This window comes from Anomaloglossus baeobatrachus, chromosome 1 (genome assembly GCF_048569485.1).
Source record: "Anomaloglossus baeobatrachus isolate aAnoBae1 chromosome 1, aAnoBae1.hap1, whole genome shotgun sequence".
NCBI classification, from domain to species: domain Eukaryota; kingdom Metazoa; phylum Chordata; class Amphibia; order Anura; family Aromobatidae; genus Anomaloglossus; species Anomaloglossus baeobatrachus.
Window position 1 is genome coordinate 53,110,445 of NC_134353.1, and position 25,785 is coordinate 53,136,229.

Sequence of the window (25,785 nt, forward strand, 5' to 3'; positions counted from 1 at the left end):
GTCCTACTGAATAGACTGTTAGAATTTGTATGATGGCAAGAAAAAAGCAGCTAAGTAAAGAAAACCAAGTGGCCATCATTACTTTAAGAAATGAAGGTCAGTCAGTCCGAAAAATTGGGAAAACTTTGAAAGTGTCCCCAATTGCAGTGGCAAAAACCATCAAACGCTACAAAGAAACTGGCTCACATGAGGACCGCCCCAGGAAAGGAAGACCAAGAGTCACCTCTGCTGCGGAGGATAAGTTTATCCGAGTCACCAGCCAGCCTCAGAAATCGCAGGTTAACAGCAGTTCAGATTAGAGACCAGGTCAATGCCACACAGAATTCTAGCAGCAGACACATCTCTAGAACAACTGTTAAGAGGAGACTTTGTGCAGCAAGCCTTCATGGTAAAATAGCTGCTAGGAAACCACTGCTAAGGACAGGCAACAAGCAGAAGAGACTTGTTTGGGCTAAAGAACACAAAGAAAGGACATTAGACTAGTGGAAATCTGTGCTTTGGTCTGATGAGTGAAAATTTGAGATTTTTGGATCCAACCAAGGTGAACGGATGGATTCTACATGGCTGATTCCCACCGTGAAGCATGAAGGAGGAGGTGTGATGGTGTGGGGGTGCTTTGCTGGTGACAGTGTTGGGGATTTATTCAAAATTGAAGGCAAACAGAACCAGCATGGCTACCACAGCATCTTGCAGCGGCGTGCTATTCCATCCGGTTTGTGTTTAGTTGGACCATCATTTATTTTTCAACAGGGCAATGACCCCAAACACACCTCCAGGCTGTGTAAGGGCTATTTGACTAAGAAGGAGAGTGATGGGGTGCTACGCCAGATGACCTGGCCTCCACAGTCACCAGACCTGAACCCAATCGAGATGGTTTGGGGTGAGCTGGACCGCAGAGTGAAGGCAAAAGGGTCAACAAGTGCTAAGCATCTCTGGGAACTCCTTCAAGACTGTTGGAAAACCATTTCCGGTGACAACCTCTTGAAGCTCATCAAGAGAATGCCAAGAGTGTGCAAAGCAGTAATCAAAGCAAAAGGTGGCTACTTTGAAGAACCTAGAATATAAGACATATTTTCAGTTGTTTCACACTTTTGTTAAGTATTTCTTTCCACGTTTTAATTCATAGTTTTGATGCCTTCAATGTGAATCTACAATTTTCAGAGTCATGAAAATAAAGAAAACTCTTTGAATGAGAATGTGTGTCCAAAGTTTTGGTCTGTACTGTACAGTAAATGCTTATTTGCTCACTGATTTAGTTATTATACATGTACAGCGCACAGTCCCTTTATAGTCTATGCCGCTTTTCACACATATCTGTTTTTGTCCAATGTTCATGAAAATAGCTGAATTATGTCCTACTTTGTTGCATTTGTGAGACGAACTAATCAGTCACTTATTTTTTGCTCATATGAAAAATGGGTGACGTACTGACGGTATGGATGAAAACTATCCATTTTGTGCGTATGCAAAACAGACATGCATGTGTGACTAAAGCCGCCATACACAATATATAGCTATCGGATAAACAATGACTCTGCCAGCAGCTATCTCGGCCAACTCTGTCATACACAGGACCATTTTCAGGGTCATCATGAAAGCCTTAATAGGGTCTGCAGATCCTTCTGCTAAAGCCTTGTCTCATTGTAAGCAGTTCCAGATTTTTCCTGCTACAGAGCATTTCCTTTAATGGACCCATCAATACTTTGATTGCTAAGATTAAATCAAGATGTATGTCTATGAGAAATGACCGTGTTAGCATCCCCTGTAGATCATATACCATTTGCAATCTGTTGTGTTGATATATTTTTCAGTTGCTGCACTGATGTTGTAAGATGGCTGATGGACATATATTCGATGGGAGGTATGTATCACAGAGGTGGTTATCCTCTGTGATGTAAACCCAGGCTCAAGCTCAAGTACACCTAGCTCTAAGAGAGTTATTAGAGCATGTCAAGCAGCCAGAGAGATGGGTGGGACCGGCTGCTCACATGCCCCACCATAATGCTTGGTAGATAATGGAAAATGGAGGAGACCAGCAGCCTGACAGGGGTACTGTATGTGTGGAGTGTAGAACACCTCCCTGGTGTGAAATGTTATGTGGGTGAACCCCACAGATATATATACGGATTGTAACGCTCATTGCCAGAGATGGTGCTGCGGCAAGCTGAAGTGGACCCACTCGATCACAGAGTGACCCCGAGCCTACCCTTTCATGGGGTAAAGTCCGGGACTGTGGCAGCTGACTACCCAGGGCAGGGGCGGACACAGGAGCAGACAGGACAGAGTTTCAACTGTGAACACAGACCACCAGAGTAGAATAGGCAGACAGCACAGGCAGAAAGGACAGGCAGAGTCTCAAGCACCAACACGGCAGGACGGACAGGCAGAGTCATTAGCAAGGCAGATGGCATGGACAGCATGGACAGGCAAAATCTCTAGTGTAGCACCCCACGGGGCCTCAGGGGTTACTCATCTCCTGGCAAGTGGTATTTGGGATTGCTGCTGTGACTGGCCTGACCCGGCTCTGTGGCCCCGTCAGCTACATGTAAAGACAAACAGGTAGGTGCAAGGTTGTCCGGTGTAGAGGGAGGTGGAAGGAGGGTGAAGGGTGCCTGGAAGGCATCACCGGTTGTAGTGGTGACTGGGATCCCAGCCACTGACCCCTCCTGCGACTTTTCCTCTTCCAGGAGCAGTGTTGGATGGGAATAGGAGATGCTTTGCAGCGCCACCCGTGGTGTACGGCCAGGGATTAGCCATCACTGCGAGATGTTGCTCTCCTCCGGGGCTAATGTTAATGCAGTGTCGTGCGCGGAGAGGGGTTTTTGGGGAACGCCGCTCGCCTGGGGGAATCTCTGGTGCTCTGGTCTGGTGCTTCTGCTCCTCGGTGGCTCGAGCAGCGCCTCCTCGCCCACGAGTGAGAGGGGAAGGTTTGGGTGGTGGGATGTCGGTTGTGACGCCACCCATGGGGTTGTGGTGATGGTGAGCACCACCGCTGCTGATGACGGGGGTTCCCGGGAGCGATGGCGGGGAGTAGCTGAGGTGTTGGCCCCTCCGTGGGTAGGGGCGGTTGGTCCCGGGGCCCCGGTTGGGGGGATGGATGTTGGTGGGTAGGGGATAGGTGCAGGTGCCGATGCGGGGAGGCAGCGCGGATGCGGGGCAGCAGCGCGGATGCGGGGCAGCGGTGCAGCGCTGTGCCGGATGGCACTGGTGTACTCACTCAGATTGGTTTGCCAGAGACTCTGTCATTGACTAACGGCTGGATGGACGGGGCCCACAGTCGGCTGTACGTGTCAGTAGAGCCCGTTTTGCCCGCAGGCGCTGGCCCTTGGATCTCTGGCCGTTGGCGGTGGCTCTTATCCAGACGGGTTGGGTTGTTGCCTTCTGATGGGACTTGGGTGGGAATGAACCCCTGAGGTCCAGACCGCAATCAGCGAATTTGACCGTTAAGGCGGCTTCCGAGCCCAGTCGGGGTCTGAGTACCCTGCCTTGGTGCTTAGCTTCCCTCCATTCCCCGGTTCGGTACCAGCGGGCCACCGCCCGACCCCGGTCCTACGGTTCCGCGGACGTCCACTAACTCCTGCAGACGGCCACCACCGTCTGCCGACCTTGCTGATGGTGCCTGGGCTCCAACCCAGACACACACAGTCTCTCCACTTCAACCTCCTGAGCTCCACTCCACTTCACTTCAACTCCAAAACTAAACTGTACTGACACTTTTCCCGCCTCCAGGCCTGTGAACTCCTCGGTGGGTGGGGCCAACCGCCTGGCTCCGCCCCACCTGGTGTGGACATCAGAAACCAGAGGAGGCAACAAGGGTTTTTGTTTGACGGATGGTCCCTACCAGGGAAGGGGGTGTGTATGTGTGTGATGGTGTTCTATGACCCCTGGGGTCCAGGGCGTCACAGCAGCATAGATAGACCATCTCCCCACAGGTGGAGCGAGCCCCAGCGAGGATTAGGACGATGGGGACAGCTGATGGTGCTGAAGTGCGGGGCGACACAGAGGGCTGCGGTTCAAAGTTCTGTTTACTCACAGTTCTTAAAGCTCCCCAAAGGTGCCACTTTACACCGCCATGCATGGACTCCAGCCGGTCCCAGGTGAATCAGAGGCAATAACCGGTGTCTGTGGAAATGTGTGAGACCTTCTTCCTTGCGCTGACATACAGTTCCCCATAGCCTCAAGCAATTTGGGGACCCTGTTGTCGGTGTTAAGTGTCCCGTCCCGTATGCAGGTGACGCGGGTCCTCGCCGTGGGGTCCGACCGTAGCCTTGACTCCAGATCCTACATGTCACTGTGCTCCGGGAAAGTGAGTAGTGGACAATGGGACATGGAATCCCCATCCCCTGCAGAATTGTTGGAGTCCGTGAAGGTGTCCCCAACCGAGGGTCCTGCACCCCGACTGCGCTGTCACTGTGGGAATGGTTAGGCTCGACCTCAGCTACCAATTCCTCTTGTCCCAACATGTCCACCAGCTGCCTCTGCCTCTCGCCCTATTTCAGTCTCATTCCTCCTTCCCTGAGATAGCTCTCAAGCACTCATCCCGGGCGGTCCCCCTGAAGGGAGCTCCATGGAGCACACCCTCCAGGGGACCTGTTCTCTCTTCACTGTCTCAGACTGTTCTCGCTCTGAAAATTAAACTGTTTGTCTTTTTACTCATTGAGAGCGGCCCCCCACCTCGGAATGACTCAGCAGTGCTGGGGGGAGGGTTTCCCAGCCTAGTTTCCTGTGTGTGTGGTGACTGGCTCACTATCTAGGTGTTTATGTAAGTTATGAGCTCAGGGTTTGTGTATAGCTGGGTTTACACATAGCGACAACGACGTCGCTGTTACGTCACCATTTTCTGTGACGCAACAGTGACCTTGTAAGTCGCTGTTATGATCGCTGCTTAGCTGTCAAACACAGCAGACGCAGCAGCAGCGATCATAACGACGGCACACATCACTGTGCTACATGTGCAGGGAGCAGGGAGCCGCGCACACTGCTTAGCACTGGCTCCCTGCACTCCTAGCTACAGTACACATCGGGTTAATTACCCGATATGTACTGCAGCTACATGTGCAGAGAGCAGGGAGCCGGCACTGGCAGCGAGAGCGGCGGACGCTGGTAACGAAGGTAAATATCGGGTAACCAGGGAAAGGTCTTCCCTTGGTTACCCGATGTTTACCCTGGTTACAGCTTACTGCAGGCTGCCAGACGCCGGCTCCTGCTCCCTGCTCGCTTCATTTCGTCGCTCTCTCGCTGTCACTCACAGCGATGTGTGTGTCACAGCGGGAGAGCGATGACCAAAAAATGAAGCTGGACATTCAGCAACGAGCAGCGACCTCACAGCAGGGGCCAGCTCATTGCTGGATGTCACACACAGCAACAGCGACGGGACGTCGCTGCTACGTCACAGAAAATGGTGACGTAGCAGCAACGTCATTGTCGTCGCTGTGTGTATCACCACCTTTAGTGAAACAAACCAGTGATTAACCTCTTCTCACCCGGGAGAGAATTACAACTTAAACCAGATGCAATTCCCTGTGGCCACTGAGCCTCAGGGGAGCCACATTAGCACCAGTGAGGCAGGACAGACAGGCAGAGTCAGTAGCAAGGCAGATGGCATGACCAGGAAGGACACAGTCAAAAGTACCAATGAGGCAGGACAGACTGGGACCAGATACAGGCAGGGACAGGACTGGAACCAGTTGCCCACAGGCAGGGCGGGCTAGAATAAGGTACAGGAAGGGACAGGACTGGAACCAGGTGTCAATAGGCAGGACAGGCTGGGACCAGGTAGAGGCAGGGACAGAACTGGAACAGGATGCCCAACAGAGCAGGATGGGCTGGGATAAGGGACAGATAGGAACAGGGCAGGTACGTACAAACAGGACGGGACCAGATGAACAGGGTGATCTGGCAACTAAACAGAATCAACTAACTAACAGGACAGATGGTGTTGAACAGGCCACTCCCTTAGTGGAAGCATGCCTGATATACCCAGTTCTTCTCAGCGATAGGCTGAAAGGCACTTCCGAGGAGTGGCACGCTGGCCCTTTAAGAGAGGGGCAGTGGTGCGCTCACTGCCTAGGAGCACTCCCAGGGGTCCTGTGACGTGCACACAGACTTTGAGAGGGGAAAGGAGGCGGCACCGACATGGAGGAACGCAGGGACGCCGAGCAGCATAAAGGAAGCTTTCTGCAGCGGTGAGTGACAGCGCGTCCCTGCAGAAGGGGGGAGTAAGGAGTGCAGCGTTACATGGATTTTTTACTTTATGTTTATTACTTTGTCCCAAAAAAGGCTGTTTTTGTTTCTATTTTACTGTAATGGTTTATGAGGATGGAATAAACTGCTGGAATTAAATGAAAACCGCTAGCTGCAGGAGATTTGGTAAGGAAAGGGTTAGCAATTAGTGGGAAGCTCAGGGAGGGGTTTCAATTATATAAGGGTTGTAGAGGCCTAGTACACAAGAGTGCCTGTAGTTACAGCACAGTGAGCATCAGCAAGAAAGAAAGCAGATTCTACCAGAACTGGAATCCAGAAAAAGTGGCAGAAGTGTTATCATGGAAGTGAGCTGAGTGGCAAATTAGGAGAGGCTCAAACAGAAGCATAAGGCTAAGTTCACATTTCCGTTGATTTGTATCAGTCACATGCGTCGCTTGACGCATGTGACTGATGCGCTGTTCAACGCTGTACAACGGATGACAAAGAACAGAATTCTTTGTCGGATTCCGTTGTGTGCGGGGGGGCGGAGTTCTGGGGCAGAGCCGAGCGGGGGGCGGGGCCAGGCGCTGAGGATGTCAGTGGAAGTGCTGCGGTCTGCATGGCTGGGGACAGGTGAGTGTATCTGTGAGTGAGCGAGTGTGTGTATGTGCATGTATGTATGTATGTATGTATGTATGTATGTATGTATGTGTGTGCACATGCAAAGTGCGGGAGGGGGCGGAGCCGAGCGGGGGGCGGGGCCAGGCGCTGAGGATGTCAGTGGAAGTGCTGCGGTCTGCATGGCTGGGGACAGGTGAGTGTATCTGTGAGTGAGCGAGTGTGTGTATGTGCATGTATGTATGTATGTATGTATGTATGTATGTGTGTGCACATGCAAAGTGCGGGAGGGGGCGGAGCCGAGCGGGGGGCGGGGCCAGGCGCTGAGGATGTCAGTAGAAGTGCTGCGGTCTGCATGGCTGGGGACAGGTGAGTGTATGTGTGAGTGAGTGTGTGTATGTGCATGTATGTATGTATGTGTGTGCACATGCAAAGTGCGGGAGGGGGCGGAGCCGAGCAGGGGGCGGGGCCAGACGAGGGTGTCAGTGCTTGTCTGCATGGCTGGGGACAGGTGTGTGTATGTGTGTGTGTGTACATACATGTGCGGAGTGCGGGAGGGGGCGGGGCCGAGCGGGGAAGTGTCGGCCTCCTTGCACACGTAACCAGCCTAAATATCGGGTAACAGCAAAGCACCCGATGTTTACCTTGGTTACCCGATATTTACCTTGGTTACGGGCCTACACCGCTTAGCGCTGGCTCCTTGCACCGTAACCAGGGTAAATATCGGGTAACCAACCAAAGCTGGTGACGTGTGCAGGGAGCCAGAGAGCATGCGCAGCGAAATCCGACGGATCTCGCTGCTCAAAAAACGTTACATGCTGCGTTCCTCCCGCCCGGCGGTCAGTCGTTCCACGACTGATCAGTCGGGCGGAGGGTGCAACGCAGCATCATCAGTCACAATCCACTGCTCATACAAGTCTATGGGAGCAGCGGAATCCGCTAAACGGATTCCGCTGTTTACAAGAGCAGCGGATTGTGACTGATAGATTTTAGCGGAAATGTGAACTTAGCCTAAGTGAGAACAATGGTGGAGAAGAGTTATTGGTAGTCCTGAGACTGTTGTGGGCTTGTACCAAATTTGAAATTGGCAAACCTTTTTTGAACAAGTCCTGCCACCTGCACGAGTGAGTCAGCCATCCAGAGCCCCACCCCGCTTTGCCATCGACTGAAGCCAGATAAGTTGTGGTCTTCTGCCCCCTGTCTACGGTTTCTCCCTGAAAACGGCCGAGATGTTAGATGTGGTGGAAGAGAGGTTGAGGGCAGATGCCTTAGCCTGCGAGTAGCTGGTTGGGCTGAAGAGAGAAGACTTTGAAAATGACTGCCCCCAAGGCAAGATCATCGACTTTAATCACACCGAAGGCTTTGGGTTTATAGCCGAAGATAAGACTGGGTACCTTGTATATGTTAACAGGGCCATGGTAAAATGGGATGCCCTCCACACTCGCCTACAGTGGTGGATTGGGAGGTGCCAACCTAGTGTGGAAGATTTAGAGAAAGCAAGTCACTACCAATGGCGGGAGGAAAGATATTGTCACTAGAAAACTAAAGACTAGGGTTTGCAAATCACACTCGGCCAAGCAAAACCTTACCGATCCACACTACATCTCTGAATGGCTCCATTCGAGACTGGAATATGGAAATACACATCCCCTGGTATTCTCTATCATAACAGTGAGACACCATACAATGGACCACAAAGAGCCCATGGGCCTAAAAAAAGAATTTTTGGACTATAAGGGAGAGATATTGGGGGGGGGTTTCAACACGAACTTGTTATTGCCTTATTCTAATCTTGAAAGTTAAAATCTGATATAAAGCATTGGATTTTTTTGCATTTTTTTACTGTTTCTCGGCAAAATTCTTCTACATTTTTGTGCGTGGAGGGTTTCTGGTTGAAATACAAAAAATTAAATTCAGCATCTACAATGACCTACTATTGCCACACGTAATTCAGCAGGAAATATTCTACTTACTTGCCATTGTTGAATATCACCGTGCAGTTCGGCCAGCAGTTATGGTTAACGAGGCAGAGATTTGGGAAAATTCCAACTCCGACGGCTTGAAGGCCTCTCTGATCGCTTAAAGTAAATCCGTTACAGCTTATCTTTCCATGTAAAGAAAACAAGGGAGATGAAGACACAGAAAAAGGAGACGGTCAGTAAGCAAATGTGTGACCTGATACTCCATCATGACCAATAAAAAAAATGCCTAAGATGAATGACATACCCACCAACAGTACCGGACAACAAAAATTACTACAGCTGCCTAACACTTACTGCCAACACTTACTGGCATCCAATGGCTTTTACTCATTGATGTTGGAATAGAGCAGTACAAAGCTCATCGTCGTAATGTCGGGACCTCTTTATTATCTGCCCTAACTAAACATCCAAGATTCAGCTTTTCAAGGCTCTGTTCACATGACCAGTTTTCATCCACAAAAGTGGTTTCAATCATGATAGAAATACTTTCAAGGCCCTGATGTGAGTACATAAAAGATGCATTAAATTAACTAACAGGGGCACTCTTCCTAATGGGAACCTACCGGCAAGTGTCACAAAGATTTTCACAAACTTTGCCGACTGTCATGGCGGTGTCGGGTTCTGTTCAGACTACAGATTTTGGCACTCCGCCTCATAACTCCTCTGGTGTCTGTGATGTACGCAGGTGTGGCGCCCCTGAAGCTTCAGGCGCCACAGGGTATTTCACCTCCTTTAAGGGGTAATATCCATCCCCTGTTAGGAGAGGGTTAACTGTCGGCGCCTTCACAAAACCACACACACACACAACAATAAGGTACTTCCCACAGGGGGGTGGACTAGGGCAGACAGGGTAGTGAGCCATCACGAAGCTTGGGACTTCCCCAGTCGCTAGAACAACCACTGGGGGCCTATGAAAACTTGTTCTATCAGTCAGCGTAGGGGTCATTAATAATCTATTTACAATTTGCCATTGGCAACTAAAGCCCTAAACTAAAGACTGATCTAATTAATTAATATATAACTTTTAATTCATTATTTTAAGATCTTTAGGACAAAATAGTTAAAATTTCAGAATACCGTGGTCTGTCTTCAACTGATATAGATAATTATTCTATCATGAGAAATTTCCTATTCAGACTAACTAAATGTCTATGAGTAGTATTTATATCATTTCTATCATGAATGACCACTGGTGTTCGCTAATTAAAATATAACAGACAGTAGCCTCCCCAACATGTTTCGCCACACTGGCGTCATCAGGGGGCTGAGGCTAATACTGACTTACTCTGTTTCAAAGGACCTTTTATAGTCTTGACTATAAACTGATATCAATATTGGCCAATAGTCATCAGTGTTATTTGGTATCAAAAGGACAAGAGACCTATCATATTGAGAGGAGTGTACTTTCGTTTAAGATCATGCAAACTGATTCGTTCTTTGAACTATCTATCATATTACTGCACATGTATTGGGCACATTCGCCACTCACATGTTTCCCGCTCATATGTCACAATCCAATCATAATATCCAAATCCCGGACAATAATCGAGCTCCTACCACCGCACTGGGAATTACATCCGGATTAGCGCTGCTATCATCGCAGTTACGTCGGGTTAATTCTACCGCACATGCGTCCGCACTTAGATTCAAAGAAGATAATTTTACACATCGCGCATGCGTCTGCACTCAGACTCCAAAATAGAGTAATTTTACATATCGCGCGTGCGTTCGCACAAAGGGGCCCTTTGCACACTACGACATCGCAGGTGCGATGTCGGTGGGGTCAAATCGAAAGTGACGCGCTTCCGGCGTCGCTCTCGACATCGTAGTGTGTAAAGCATTTTTGATAAGATTAACGAGCACAAAAGCGTCGTAATCGTATCATCGGTGTAGCGTCGGTCATTTCCATGAATTGGGAAAGACCGATGTTACGATGTTGTTCCTCGTTCCTGCGGCAGCACACATCGCTGTGTGTGAAGCCGCAGGAGCGACGAACATCTCCAACCTGCGTCCCGGCCGGCTATGCGGAAGGAAGGAGGTGGGCGGGATGTTTACGTCCCGCTCATCTCTGCCCCTCCCTCCGCTTCTATTGGTCGCCTGCCGTGTGACATCACTGTGATGCCGCACGACCCGCCCCCTTAGGAAGGAGGCGGTTCGCCGACCAGAGCGACGTTGCAGGGCAGGTAAGCGCATGTGAAGCTGCCGTAGCGATAATGTTCGCTACGGCAGCTATCACCATGATATCGCTGCTGCGACGGGGGCGGGGACTATCGCACTCGGCATCGGCTTGCGATGTCGTAGTGTGCAAAGGGCCCCTTACTGTAAACTCAGGGAGTGTAATTTCACATACCTCGCATGCGTCGGGAAACAGAACTCTCTCCAGATAGCGCATGCTCGCGGACTTAGACGGAGAGAAACTTTTCTCCTTATTATAGCAGCGAGTCATTAACCTATTTAGCTGCATTGCAGGGCAAACATAGCAGATAACAGCGCATGCTCACGGACTTAGAAAAAACAGAATCACTTATTTTATATCCACATAACTCTATTTTGTGACATTTCTTTTTGAATCCCCTGGCTCAGAGAAATCATATAGCCTTAGCTATGAGCCCTATTAGGGTACTATATTTATGTCACTTCTAAGTTATTATATATAGGCTATCTTGCCATATCACACAGGAATAACCCTTGTCAAGCTGTTATAAATTTCAATGTTATTCTAATGAGATATTTTTGAAAATGTCTTTTTATATGAATCCTCCCCTCTTATTCATTATCATTATTCCGCCTACTCAGAGTAAATGTAAATAAAATTTTTGTCTTAAACAAGTGATTCTAGTATATTCATATGTTCAGAATACATTGCTCTATAAATATTGATGACTATTATAATAGGCCAAAAAAATATAGAAATAAAATAGAAAAATCTTTATTATTAGTCTTTTTAGGTCCTACATCGTGAATAAACAACAAAATGTCCAAATATTCTCTGTATTTCTTTGTGATACGAAAATTATTGCATGGAGGTAGATAAACGTCACAAGATCACTGACCTTTAGGTTATGTGCCCACGCTGCGGAAAATGTGCCGAATTTGCCGCGGATTTTTCGCGGAAATTCTGCGGATTTTTCAACAATCTTCAGCACAGCTACTCCCCAGCCATTTCTATGGCATTTGGGAAATGCTGTGCCCACGCTGCAGATTTTTCCGCAGCGGAAATAATGCAGATTTCCCTGCGGAAAAATCAGCAGCATGTCAATTATTCCTGCGGATTTCTCCGCAGGGTCCCATATACTTACCTGCCTCACCGGAGTCACTTTCTCCGTCCGGTGTACAGGAGTGCGGTGAATCCAGGTACAGGAAGGAAGAGGTGGGCAGGGCCTGCACGAGCTCCGGTCATGTGACAGCCGGAGCTAGTTCAGGCCCGCCCACCTTCTCCTGCAGACGCTGACAGAGTGACCCGGCCGCCGGAAAGCGAGGTGCTGCATGATGGAGGTAAGTATGAACACCCGATCACTGCATCACTTGTTCTGCATTGAGGATGCAGTGCCGAAGCCATGGTACTGTATCCTCAATACAGAATGCCCGCACCATATCCGCAGGACATTCTGCAGCATGGAAACAGACAACAGTTGTGGTGCGGTTTCCTGGGAGCTCCTGCGGAATGTCCTGCAGATATAACCGCAGGACACTATCCCCGTGGGCACATGGCCTTAAACCCTTAAATAAATGCCGTGTATGTAAAACCTTCGATATATCTAATGAAGAGAATTGTATATATAGGGGATTAAGGATACAGATAGCCCCCAATACACACAGAGAGAATACTGAATTTATGAAAGGATGGGAGGATTTATTAACAGATAACTCCCTCAGAATGATGAATTATCTCCTGGAATTTGAAAGGAAAAATCTAAACAAAATCAATGAACAGTTTGAAAAAGAGATAATAAATATACAACAATTCTCATCACAACCTGATTTTGCCAGACTAGAACTAAACCTACAGAAAAAATATTGAGACAGTTAAGAAAGAAATTAAGGAACGTAAACATCAAAAATATATAAGAGATCTAACTGATTTTGAAAGGGGGGAAGTATATAGGTTTGGGAGAAGGTCAGTAAGACAGAATAAATCACGACAGACAGATTTTTCCGAGACTGATTTTTCGGAATCGGACAGCTCTACGGGTGGTAATCCCAATAGAAATCCCACTAAACGGAAGGGTGGTCCAAATAGAACTAATAAAGAGAGAAAAAGCTTATTTTCTAGATCATGGACAGCAGAACGAATTGGAAAAAATCGGGATCTATCAAACAGCAATTCCTTCTCTTTCTTATCATCTGTCTCACAAACTTTAAGAGGGGACAGAACACGCAGACTGAAGTCGCCCCTGGGAATGTTACACCTATTCCGAATATGACCATTACGTTACAGAATGGGATTCAAAATCAGACTCAAATACAAACTGGCCTAGTACAGGCTCCAGTTGTCTTTGGGAATATGTCTACTTTTCCAAATATGACAGGCCTGTTACAGAATGGAATTCAGGGTAAAATTTCAGTACAAAATGGTCTGGTCCAGAATACTCTTCAAACAGGAGATGTGACACAATCGAATGTGACCACGAGAATGGGAAATATGCAATTAACTACAGGTCAGTTACAAGTCATGCTCCCTCAGGGTACATCTCAACAAAATGTGACAAATCTAGCAGTGACCCCACAAACAAGTACAAGCGAGATGATTTTGACAAATCAATCTTTTTAGCTGATAGCGCAATAAATAATGCAATGCCACCAGAAAGGGACTTGCAAATATTTAATATGTCATCAATAAAATTGGAAAAGGCACATACTCCGGTATTGAGGAAAGGATTATCGTTTACACCAGTTCGAAAATATGATCCGTTCATTTGGACAAAAGATTTACATTTATTTGCAAGGAGGTTGGCTTTACACAAATACCATATAATAAAGAATAGGGATCCTACTGTTATTAAAAAGAGAGAAGATGAAGCAATCAGAATTTTAGAAACTTTAGAGGAGGGCACTGATGGGAATATGAATGAACCTGTACCTCCTTTCTCATCATTAAAACCAAAAAGTAAGAATACCCCTCCTTTTTCCCCAATACCATAATATAGACACCTTTGTGAATATGGTAGGGGAAGATTTCAAGAAAATCAACTGTAAATTGCATTACCACCCAAAAAACCTTAGCCCATCCGAGTCAAAAGCATTGAGTGACCTTGAAGATCTAGAGAAGGTGACTATACAGGGCTTGGATAAAGGGGGCATCATTGTCCTGATGGACACGGTGGATTATGTAAAAAATAGCAAAAAAACTATTGTATAATAAGAAAACTTATACGATTCTGAATGAAGATCCTACTGAAAAATACCTCTCAGATTTACAGGCCCTACTGAAAGTTGCGTTATCAGCATCCTTGATCACTGAGGATGAATATAAGGAGATGTATAATCCTCATCCTACATTGGCCACGTTCTATGCACTCCCAAAAGTGCATAAGAACGTGGTCCAAATACCCGGTAGACCAATCGTCTCGGGCAATGACTCCCTTACAGAGGGTGGCAGCAGATATATAGATGAACTATTATCCCCATTCGTACAGGTGCTACCCTCCTTTATTAGAGACATGAAAGATCTTGTTCTAAAGTTACGTGGCCTTAATGTTTCAAAGACGACTATTCTAGCTAGTCTAGATGTGGAAGGGCTATATAGTATCATTGATCATGAACTAGGAATAGGAGCGGTTGCCTGTTGCCTTGTTATCACTATTGCGGTTTGTGTTGATGCACAATTCTTTTACCTTTGGCGGTACCCTTTATCATCAGATCAGGGGTACCGCCATGGGTATTACTTGTGCGCCCACTTTTGCAAATTTATTTTTAGGGTGGTGGGAGGATGTTTCTGTTTTTTCTGAGGATCTAAGTTTTTACACTAGTCACATCTTATTTTGGGGTAGGTACATCGATGATGTACTTATCCTATGGGATGGTGAAGTGGACATTTTTCAGGATTTTGTTATGATTTTGAATAATAATGAGATTGGAATGTTCTTTACCCAAGAAATTTGGAATAAAATCATCAATTTTTTGGATCTAACGATCACCATTGATGAGGGTTGCAATATACAGACAAGCACCTATAGAAAACCGACTGCAACAAATAATTTGTTGCATTGGGATAGCTGGCACCCCACTCCAATGAAATCGGAGATCCCAGTGGGTCAATATATGAGAGCCCGTAGAAATTGTTCCGATTATAAGAGTTTCGGGATAGAATGTAGCAGACTATTCAAATTCTTTACCGCGAGAGGATACCCTAAAAGGGTTTTGCATAAAGCCTTTAATAGGGCAAAAGGAATTGTGATGATCTCTTGATTAAAAGCATGAAGAAAACTGAGAATTCACCAGTAAGGGTCATAGACACCTATGATGAATGCTCTACAGAGGTTTATAACATTCTGAAAAAATATTGTCCCATCCTAAGAGCTGACCCCGACCTAAAATCGGTAATCGGAGTTACTCCAAATATTACATATCATAGGGGGAAGAATCTGAGAGAATCTTTGACTCACATTCAGTCTAGAGGGAACCCCGAAAAGGATTGGCTATCAAAACTACAGGAACGTTCTAATCCCTGTGGAAGTTGCTCTTTCTGCTGCTACCTAACTACACTGAGTTATATATACAGGTTACAGGTATGTGTGCTCTATTATGGTTCTGCTTTTAACTTTATCTAGGAGGCCGCATGGCACATGAAATACAAAACATAGAGTAGGACCCCCCTATTGAGATTTGCCGTGACGTTGGCAGGGGTGGCTCAAAGAATTGATCAATTATTTGCTAAAAATCTCATTTATATTACAGTACAGTTGGAATAAATCTGTGAATTTGCACTTTTTATATGATGCATGCCATTTTCAGATCGTGCTGGCTCCCCTCTCTCTAACTACACTGAGAGAATATGCGCGATATGTAAAATTACTCTATTTCGGAGTCTAAAGGGCGCTTTACACGCTACAATATATCTTACGATGTGTCGGCGGGGTCAAGTCGTAAGTGACGCACATCCGGCATCGTAAGTTACATTGTAGCATGTAACAGCTACCTGCGATTGCGATTGAACGGTAAAACGTTCATCGCATGCACGTCGTTCAATTCCTAAAAATTGAACGTCAGGTTGTTCGTCGTAGCCGGGGTTGCACACATCGCAGTGTGTGACACCCCGGGAACGATGAACACAGCTTACCTGCATCCCGCGGCTCCCGCCGGCAGTGCGGAAGTAAGGAGGTGGGCGGGATGTTTACGTCCCGCTCATCTCCGCCCCTACGCTTCTATTGGCCGGCTGCCGCGTGACGTCGATGTGACGCCGAACGTCCCTCCCACTCCAGGAAGTGGATGTTCGCCGCCCACATTGAGGTTGTATGGAAGGGTAAGTACGTGTGATGGGGGGGTTATTCGTTTGTGCGACACGATCAACAAATTGAACGTGCCGCACATAGGATGGGGGCGGGTACGATCGCATACGATATCGTATGCTGGATCTTATGGTGTAAAGCAGGTTTAAGTGCAGACGCATGCGCGATGTGTAAAATTATCCTCTTTGAATCTAAGTGCGGACGCATGTGCGGTAGAATTAACCAGACATAAACGTGATGATATCAGCAGCGCTAATCCCCAGCGCGGTGGCAGGAGCTCAGTTATTGGACGGGATTTGGATATTATGATTGGATTGTGACATATGAGCAGGAAACATGTGAGTGGTGAATGTGCCCAATACATGTGCAGTGATATGATAGATAGTTCAAAGAATGAATCAGTTTGCATGATCTTAAAAGAAAGTACACTCCTCTCAATATGATAGGTTTCTTGTCCTTTTGATACCAATAACACTGATGACTATTGGCCAATATTGATATCAGTTTATAGAAGACAATAAAAGGTCCTTTGAAACAGAGTAAGTCAGTATTAGCCTCAGCCCCCTGATGACGCCAGTGTAGCGAAACATGTTGGGGAGGCTACTGTCTGTTATATTTTAATTAGCGAACACCAATGGTCATTCATGATAGAAATGATATAGATACTACTCATAGACATTTAGTTAGTCTGAATAGGAAATTTCTCATGATAGAATGATCATCTATATCAGTTGAAGACAGACCACGGTATTCTGCGTTTTTAACTATTTTGTCCTAAAGATCTTAAAATAATGAATTAAAAGTTATATATTAATTAATTAAATCAGTCTTTAGTTTAGGGCTTTAGTTGCCAATGGCAAATTGTAAATAGAACCACAGGGGGCGGCACCACTTGGGGTAGAAGTAGGTGCAACCATCTCACCAAGACAGACCTTCCCGGGCACAGCTTGAGATAACATCTCAGATGGACAGCAGCAGTAGAGTGTTGTTCTTCCTTTGTGGCACCCGTGGCTTGTAGCTGGAGGCTCGGCCCGGGTTCCAGATAGCAAACATGGGACACTCCACTAGAAAGATTTTCACGGGCATCGGCAGTGACCGCCGACTATCTGGGATCAGCTGGAGCCCATCGTGGCAGAGAACAGTACTCTGGGGCAGCCCTTGACCAACCAGTGAGTAAAAAGACCTGGAACCGCATCCCCTGTCTCTGCCTCTCCTTTACCGGCGCCAGCACCCAGCGTTGCGGCGCCATCGGGGACTACCACCACTCCTGTCCATCCTCACTCATCCTCCCCGGGATAACCCCGCTCCGCCTGTGGGGAGTGACACCATCCCGGTTGCAACCTACACCATCAGCCCTGTAGAGCAGCACCCGCAGCTGCGGCCCCATCTCTGGCCGCGGATCACAGGTGGCGTCACGATCTAAAAAGACTTTCCTCACCGTCTTTACCACCCGTTCCCTCCATATTACCCAACCACTGCCTTCCCTCCCTTCTATACGACTCGGGGTCACAAAACCGGGCAAGGCCAGCCCGTGACGACGCAGAAGATCTGCACCCACGGCCTGGCAATGTGTTGGGTGAAAACCCCTTGACCCCGGGGTGTTGCACAGGCATACTCGGGCATCAACCTGTTGCTAATTCAGAGGCATATTAGCAAGGGTTAATCTCTGCTAACCTGCTTGCTATTCTCCTTTGATCACCTGCTGTGAGGGAGCCAATCACATTTCCTCCCCTCCTACATATGTTGGCTTGATCCTTCCACCTATGTCAGCTATAGTTTATCTTAATTTGGATCACCACACCTCCACAGACTAACTATCAGGTGTTATGCCTGATGCTGTGTGTGGTTGTGGGGTTAACCCGTTGCCTTTTTGTTGCTACCTATCTGCTCTTACTTGTCTTCTGAGGCTCTCTTCTTCTATTCCTGTGTTTGTGCAGTATGCTAGAGTTTTGGTTTTCCCTTGTCTGTCCTTATCTGTTTACCATCTCAGTCCTGCCCTGTCCCTCCCTGGGGGAAGGGGGTAATAGAGTAGTATTTCCCGGGAGTATAGAAAGGCACAGGACTTCAGCATCTCCACCATTAGGAGTAATCTGAAGGTGAGGTATAGTAGCCTAGGGTCCCCTATCGTTAGGGTCAGCATAGGAGCCACCTGTCTGTCGAAGTAACATTGTGACATCAAGTTTTTGCTATGTAATCTGAGAGATTCGTGATGTAGGGGCAGAAACCCTAAGATACCACTTACTGGGCTGTGTTTTGCTCTTTCAATGCAATCAGTGTTTTATCAGCAAGATATTATCACTACAGGACAACTGGCCTTGTGCCTTCTAAAGGCCCTGTCACACACAGAGATAAATCTGCGGCAGATCTGTGGTTGCAGTGAAATTGTGGACAATCAGTGCCAGGTTTGTGGCTGTGTACAAATGGAACAATATGTCCATGATTTCACTGCAACCACAGATCTGCCAAAGATTTATCTCTGTGTGTGACAGGGCCTTAATCCACCCACATCAGAAGCACTGATTAGCAGTTCACACAATGCACACAGAAATCAGCGGTGTGGCCAGGGATGAACACAGCTCAACAACTGAGCTCTACTAGATCTACAGAAGAGACTGATTCTATCACAACGGCTGCACCCAGCAAACGAAGTGATACATTGCTGGAATCAGGGTCTTTGTCCCCACATCATGCTGCTGTCCTATTAAAATAGAACAGTCCAGCTGATAGTTTCCCATGAATGAATTTGGCACATCTTAATCCAACACATTCTACACAAAAGGTACCGTCACACATAACGAGATCGCTAGCGAGATCGCTGCTGAGTCACGAGATCAGTAGCGATCCCATTAGCGATCTCGTTATGTGTGACACCTACCAGCGATCAGGCCCCTGCTGTGAGATCTCTAGTCGTTGCCGAATGGTCCAGGCCATTTTCTTCAAAGGCGATGTCCTGCTGTGCAGGACACATCGCTGTGTGACACTGTGTGACAGGGTCACAGTGACTGCTGAGATCGCTATACAGGTCGCTACTGCGACCTGTATCGTTCCTGCATCGTTGCTAAGGTCTGACTGTGTGACATCTCACCTGCGACCTCCCAGCGACTTACCAGCGATCCCTATCAGGTCACATCGTTTTCGGGATCGCTGGTAAGTCGTTGTGTGTGACATGGCCTAAAGTCTACCGTGCAAAAATCTGAATCATTCAGATTCATTTGCATAAAACCTAAGTCATGTCCTAACACTAAAAGGTACCGTCACACTAAGCAATATCGCTAGCAACATCGCTGCTGAGGCACGACTTTTGTGACGTAACAGCGATGTTGCTAGCGATGTTGCTGTGTGTGACATCCAGCAACAACCTGGCCCCTGCTGTGAGGTTGTTGGTTGTTGCTGAATGTCCTGGATCATTTTTTAGTTGTTGCTCTTGTGACGCCCTGGACTAGCCAGCTAATCACATACATACCAACATACATACCCCCCACCCTAGACAGTAACAACAGTCAACCAAAAACCCTTGTTGCCTCCCTCCAGGGTCTGATGTCCACACCAGGTGGGGCGGAGCCAGGCGGTTGGCCCCACCCACCGAGGAGTTCACAGGCCTGGAGGCGGGAAAAGCAGTAGATGAGTTCAGGAGGTGAAAGTGAGAGGTCAGAAACTGCAAGTGTCTGGGTCGGAGCCCAAGCACTGACAGCAAGGTTGGCAGATGGTGGTGGCCGTCTGCAGGAGTTAGCGGAACTCTGCAGAGCCATAGGACCGGGGCTAGGCGGTGGCCCACCGGTACCAAACCGGGGAGCGGAGTGAAGCTAAGCACACAGGCAGGGCCATCGGACCCCGACCAGGCTTGGAGCCGCCGACAATAGTCAAATCTGAGTGTGACAGGAACCCCAGGGGTTTCCCAACAACCAAGACCCGACAGAAGGCAAAAGTCCACACCGTGAGGATATACAGCCACCGCCACAGGCTAGAGATCCAAGGGCCAGCGCCTGCGGGCAAAACGGGCTCCTACGGCACCTATACGCCGGGGAGCGGACTACCGGTGGGCAACCACAGGAGTCAGAACATTCTAAAAAGTGCAGGGAAAGACAGCCACCATCAGCCGTCCGGGGAGAGCACAACACTGCAGCCGGCTGATGGACCCGTCCATCCGGCCGTTTGGTTTACCAGAGACTCTGTCATTGATTGTCTGAGTGAGTACACCAGTGCCGTCCGGCACCGCGCCGCGCTGTCCCTGAAACCCTGCACCCCAGCCATCCAGCCTCCCCGTTACACCACCGGGCCCCGGGATCACCAACCCGCTACCTACGGAGGGGACAACATCCTCGCTGCTCCCTACCATCTCTCCCGGGATCCCCGTCACCAGCAGCGGTGGTGCCATCATCCCCACGTCCCGTGGGTGGCGTCACGAACTCTCTCCCCAAACCAACCATCCCCTTTCACTCACGGGTGAGGAGCGCTGCTCGAGTCCCTGGGTCCGGCCCACCACTCGAGCCACTGAGCAGTAGCAGCAGAAGCCCCGGACCCGAGCGTGGCGAGCGCGTCCCCTCCGCCCGCGAAACTCTCCCGCTGTGAAGCACACATCGCTGTGTGTGACAGCGAGACAGCAACAACTGAATGTGCAGTGAGAAGGGAGCCAACTTCTGCTCCCTGCACAGATAGCCAGACTACACATCGGGTAATTAACCCGATGAGTACTCTGGCTAGGAGTGCAGGGAGCCAGCGCTAAGAGGTGTGCGCTGGTAACCAAGGTAAATATCGGGTTGGTTACCCGATATTTACCTTAGTTACCAAGCGCAGCTTCCACACGTCGCTGCTGGCTGGGGGCTGGTCACTGGTTGCTGGTGAGATCTGCCTGTGTGACAGCTCACCAGCAACCCGTGTAGCGACGCTCCAGCGATCCCTGCCAGGTCAGGTTGTTGGTGGGATCGCTGGAGCGTCGCTTAGTGTGACGGTACCTTAAGATGCCAGTTTTGAGAAGTTTCTCCAGTCCTGATAAGATAGTCACTATATGGCTCCACCATCTAAAGAGCAAAGGAGACCATGCACCTTCAGTATCTGTCGGACAAACAACAGCTTTTTTCCATGATCTCCTTACGCACATGCATGCTTGATACTGGTGCAGTGGGTGAGCAGACCCCCTGCAAAAGGGAGCATAGTTAACCCGGAAATGTTATTAATAAAAATGTTTTATTTGTATGTGCATGTGTATAGTGTTAGGGTACCCCTAGTGGCCGGGTGGGACGGCTGTCACCACAGTGGAGAGGAGGAGCCGGCAGAGACAAGGGGAGGAGAGAGCAAGGGTGTGAGAAAAAGATTAGATCAAGGGAGCAGTCGTCTCGGGGACAGGAGCGGAGCAGCAGAGCCGGGGCAGAGTGTGGGAGCTGGAAATCAGGGAAGCCGGTGAGAAAAGGAGCGGGCGGAACCTCATAGTGTGAAGCAGTCCGGTGTGGGTCCGGGCTGTGGGTAGCCAGAAGTGGGAGCCGGGCGAAGTGGAGTAGTCAGGCACATCCCCACTGGAGGGGACGCAAGGACAGGCTTCCCCCAGCTAAGAAAGCGTATCATCACCTTTATTGCTTTGTTTGGGACTTTGTGAAGAATAAAAGAATGTTTGTTCATTGCATCGAACCCTGCCTGAAGAGTGTTTGTGCGCCGGATAACATCTGCATCACCACCACACTCTGCCCCACCAAGTCATCTCCTGTCCCCATAGTGACGGTGGAACCAGGGGTAAGCCTGACTGCAAGGGCCACGACTACAAGGCCAGAGGCACCCCTGGCACCCCGTTACATGTGGCGTAGTCGGCAGGATCCGAGTCCCCTGCCAGGGACCCAGGAGGCTGGAGATCGGGTCGTGCCTGAAGCACAGGATCCGGACCAGGATACAAGATTTCCAGTCCTGTGGTGGGAAGAGAACCCAGTACCCGTAGCGTTGGACCGGGTACAAGATGGCGGCAAGGAGGCCGTTATCTGTGAGGAAGAAAAGGCGCGGAAAATTGGCGCCGAAAGAAGAGCCTGGGGCTGGCCGGTGCCGAAGAGAAAGCATGGAGTACTCCGCCCAAAGAGGGGAGGCGCCAGCTCCAGGGCACGGAAGAAGAAAAAGAAGTACCTCAGCGGAGGAGTCAAGATGATGCGTGGGGCTGGGGGTGGAGTCTGTTTAGGAGCGGGAAACGAGGACCCGTCTCCACTCTACCCAGTCTCAGCATTGACACCGCCGCCGTTACCAGCAAGATTGTCAGGGGCAGCGACGCCTTCACCACCGAGAGGAGCTGCAGCAGCTGCGCCTGTGGAGCCACCCTACGCCCCTGCGTCCTTCCAGAGGATCCGTCAGCAGCCGGGACAATCCCTGGGGGCATACATCCAGGCCCAAGCGGAGGAATGGAAGAGGGCCTGGCCCCCAGAGTAAGTCACCACTGCTGATCTGTTGTTTAAGTCCGGCGCCGTTTAGCCGGCAGAAGTTCTTTTAAAGTTTCACGGGACGAGCTCCCTTCTGTGTGTTTGTACGGGCAGTCGCCCCATCTAAGACCGGGAGCGCTGTTGCCAAGCCTCCGGGCGCCCATCTAAGACCGGGAGCGCTGTTGAGCCTCCGGGCGCTAGTTGAAAGAAGGACCGGGAGCGCTGCAGAAACCGCCGGGCGCGGGACTGGTGGCCGTCCAGAGGAGGAGAACTGGGCACACTGGTGGCCGTCCAGAGGAGGAGAGCTGCGCACACTGGTGGCCGTCCAGAGGAGGAGTGCTGCGCGGGACTGGTGGCCGTCCAGAGGAGGAGAACTGGGCACACTGCTGGCCGTCCAGAGGAGGAGAGCTGCGCACACTGGTGGCCGTCCAGAGGAGGAGAGCTGCGCACACTGGTGGCCGTCCAGAGGAGGAGAACTGGGCACACTGGAGCCCTCTGTGTGGGTGCTGCGCCTATTGTGGACGGTATTGCAGACTTTACGTGCTTCTGTGTGTTTTAAGTAAGAGCCGTGCCGGGAGGCTCGGGTTTTAAGAGGGGAGGTATGCAGTGGGTGAGCAGACCCCCTGCAAAAGGGAGCATAGTTAACCCGGAAATGTTATTAATAAAAATGTTTTATTTGTATGTGCATGTGTATTGTGTTAGGGTACCCCTAGTGGCCGGGTGGGACGGCTGTCACCACAGTGGAGAGGAGGAGCCGGCAGAGACAAGGGGAGGAGAGAGCAAGGGTGTGAGAAAAAGATTAGATCAAGGGAGCAGTCGTCTCGGGGACAGGAGCGGAGCAGCAGAGCCGGGGCAGAGTGTGGGAGCTGGAAATCAGGGAAGCCGGTGAGAAAAGGAGCGGGCGGAACCTCATAGTGTGAAGCAGTCCGGTGTGGGTCCGGGCTGTGGGTAGCCAGAAGTGGGAGCCGGGCAAAGTGGAGTAGTCAGGCACATCCCCACTGGAGGGGACGCAAGGACAGGCTTCCCCCAGCTAAGAAAGCGTATCATCACCTTTATTGCTTTGTTTGGGACTTTGTGAAGAATAAAAGAATGTTTGTTCATTGCATCGAACCCTGCCTGAAGAGTGTTTGTGCGCCAGATAACATCTGCATCACCACCACACTCTGCCCCACCAAGTCATCTCCTGTCCCCATAGTGACGGTGGAACCAGGGGTAAGCCTGACTGCAAGGGCCACGACTACAAGGCCAGAGGCACCCCTGGCACCCCGTTACATTGGCAAGAGGGTATGTGTTTTTAAGTAGAAGGAGGAATCATTTGCTGCTTATCTCTTCTGTGAACAGGAGATCGGGCATGCTGATATGCAACATGCCCAATCCTTTTCACCCAAGATCTATCAACAAAGCAGTCGAACATCTTTTGATCTTGCCAAAGTGGTATGACAACCTCAAGAGGTCTTCTGTTGGTAGCACAGGAATCACCTACAGCAATGGGATCAACAAGACATCTGTCATCGCAATTTAGACTTACCACTCCAAAAATGTGTGAGACGTATTGCATGCTGTACTGTTTATCCTGGTTTGGCCAATAATCCAGAAATGTCTGAACATCTTCCATCAGTCCATTCTTCTCCTCCGAATCAAAGTCATCTATGTGGTTTTGCAGATCATCGACGGAGACCAAGCATCCCTCCGTCAGGCCACCTCCTTCTCTCTCTATCCTCCACATGATTCTAGCCGCAAGCCTGGTGACACCGCAGATAACATTCATTATTAGATTATTTATAATGTGCAATACCGATATGTTGCAATGTAATCATATAAGGGTAATGGTAACACCCAATTTTCAATTTATTCATATATTTGCAAGAAAAATAACAGAAGAACAGTAAAAACAGAGGTGGTAAGATCAATCATATATCCAACTAGCTATAGTACTCGGGCGTTGCCCGGGAGATTAACTGTCTCTTTGTCTCTCACCCAGTCTGTCTGTCTGTGTCTCTGTCTGTGTGTCAGTCTCTATCCATGTCTGTCTGTCTGTGTCTATCTCTCTGTCTCTGTATCAGTCTCTCTGTCTGTCTCTCTATCTCTGTGTCTGTCTCTTTCCCCCTCTGTCTCTTTCCCCCTCTGTCTCTTTCCCCCTCTGTCTCTTTCCCCCTCTGTCTCTTTCCCCCTCTGTCTCTTTCCTCCTCTGTCTCTTTCCCCCTCTGTCTCTTTCCTCCTCTGTCTCTTTCCCCCTCTGTCTCTTCCCCCCTCTGTCTCTTTCCCCCTCTGTCTCTTTCCTCCTCTGTCTCTTTCCCCCTCTGTCTCTTTCCCCCTCTGTCTCTTTCCCCCTCTGTCTCTTTCCTCCTGTCTCTTTCCCCCTCTGTCTCTTTCCCCCTCTGTCTCTTTCCCCCTCTGTCTCTTTCCTCCTCTGTCTCTTTCCCCTGCTGTCTCTTTCCCCCTCTGTCTCTTTCTCCCTCTGTCTCTTTCTCCCTCTGTCTCTTTCCAGGTCTGTCTCTTTCACCCTCTGTCTCTTTCCCCCTCTGTCACTTTCCCCCCTCTGTCTCTTTCCCCTTCTGTCTCTTTCCCCTTCTGTCTCTTTCCCCCTCTGTCTCTTTCCCCCTCTGTCTCTTTCCTCCTCTGTCTCTTTCCCCTGCTGTCTCTTTCCCCCTCTGTCTCTTTCTCCCTCTGTCTCTTTCTCCCTCTGTCTCTTTCCAGGTCTGTCTCTTTCACCCTCTGTCTCTTTCCCCCTCTGTCACTTTCCCCCCTCTGTCTCTTTCCCCTTCTGTCTCTTTCCCCTGCTGTCTCTTTCCCCCTCCGTCTCTTTCCCCCTCCGTCTCTTTCACCCTCCATCTCTTTCCCCCTCCGTCTCTTGCCCCCTCCGTCTCTTTCCCCCTCCGTCTCTTTCCCCCTCTGTCTCTTTCCCCCTCTGTCTCTTTCCCCTCTGTCTCTTTCCCCCTCTCTTTCCCTTTCTGTCTCTTTCTTCCTCTGTCTCTTTCTCCCTCTGTCTCTTTCCTCCTCTGTCTCTTTCCCCCTCTGTCTCTTTCCCCCTCTGTCTCTTTCCCCCCTCTGTCTCTTTCTCCCTCTGTTTCTTTCCCCCTCTGTCTCTTTCCCCCTCTGTCTCTTTCCTCCTCTGTCTCTTTCTCCCTCTGTCTCTTTCCTCCTCTGTCTCTTTCCCCCTCTGTC

At 49.3% G+C, this 25,785-nt stretch overlaps 1 protein-coding gene across 2 annotated transcripts in view; it reads right to left on the minus strand.

The window, feature by feature from the left end:
* Nucleotides 1-25,785, minus strand: part of SMYD1 (SET and MYND domain containing 1) — a 92,860-nt gene that overhangs the window by 35,368 nt on the left and 31,707 nt on the right. For both annotated transcript variants that reach the window (XM_075332655.1, XM_075332656.1), the window contains exons 3-4: nt 24,149-24,362; nt 8,775-8,905 (exon numbers count right to left, since the gene is read on the minus strand). In XM_075332655.1, coding sequence (XP_075188770.1) covers nt 8,775-8,905; nt 24,149-24,362 — 345 coding nt within the window. The remainder of the gene's footprint in view (nt 1-8,774; nt 8,906-24,148; nt 24,363-25,785) is intronic.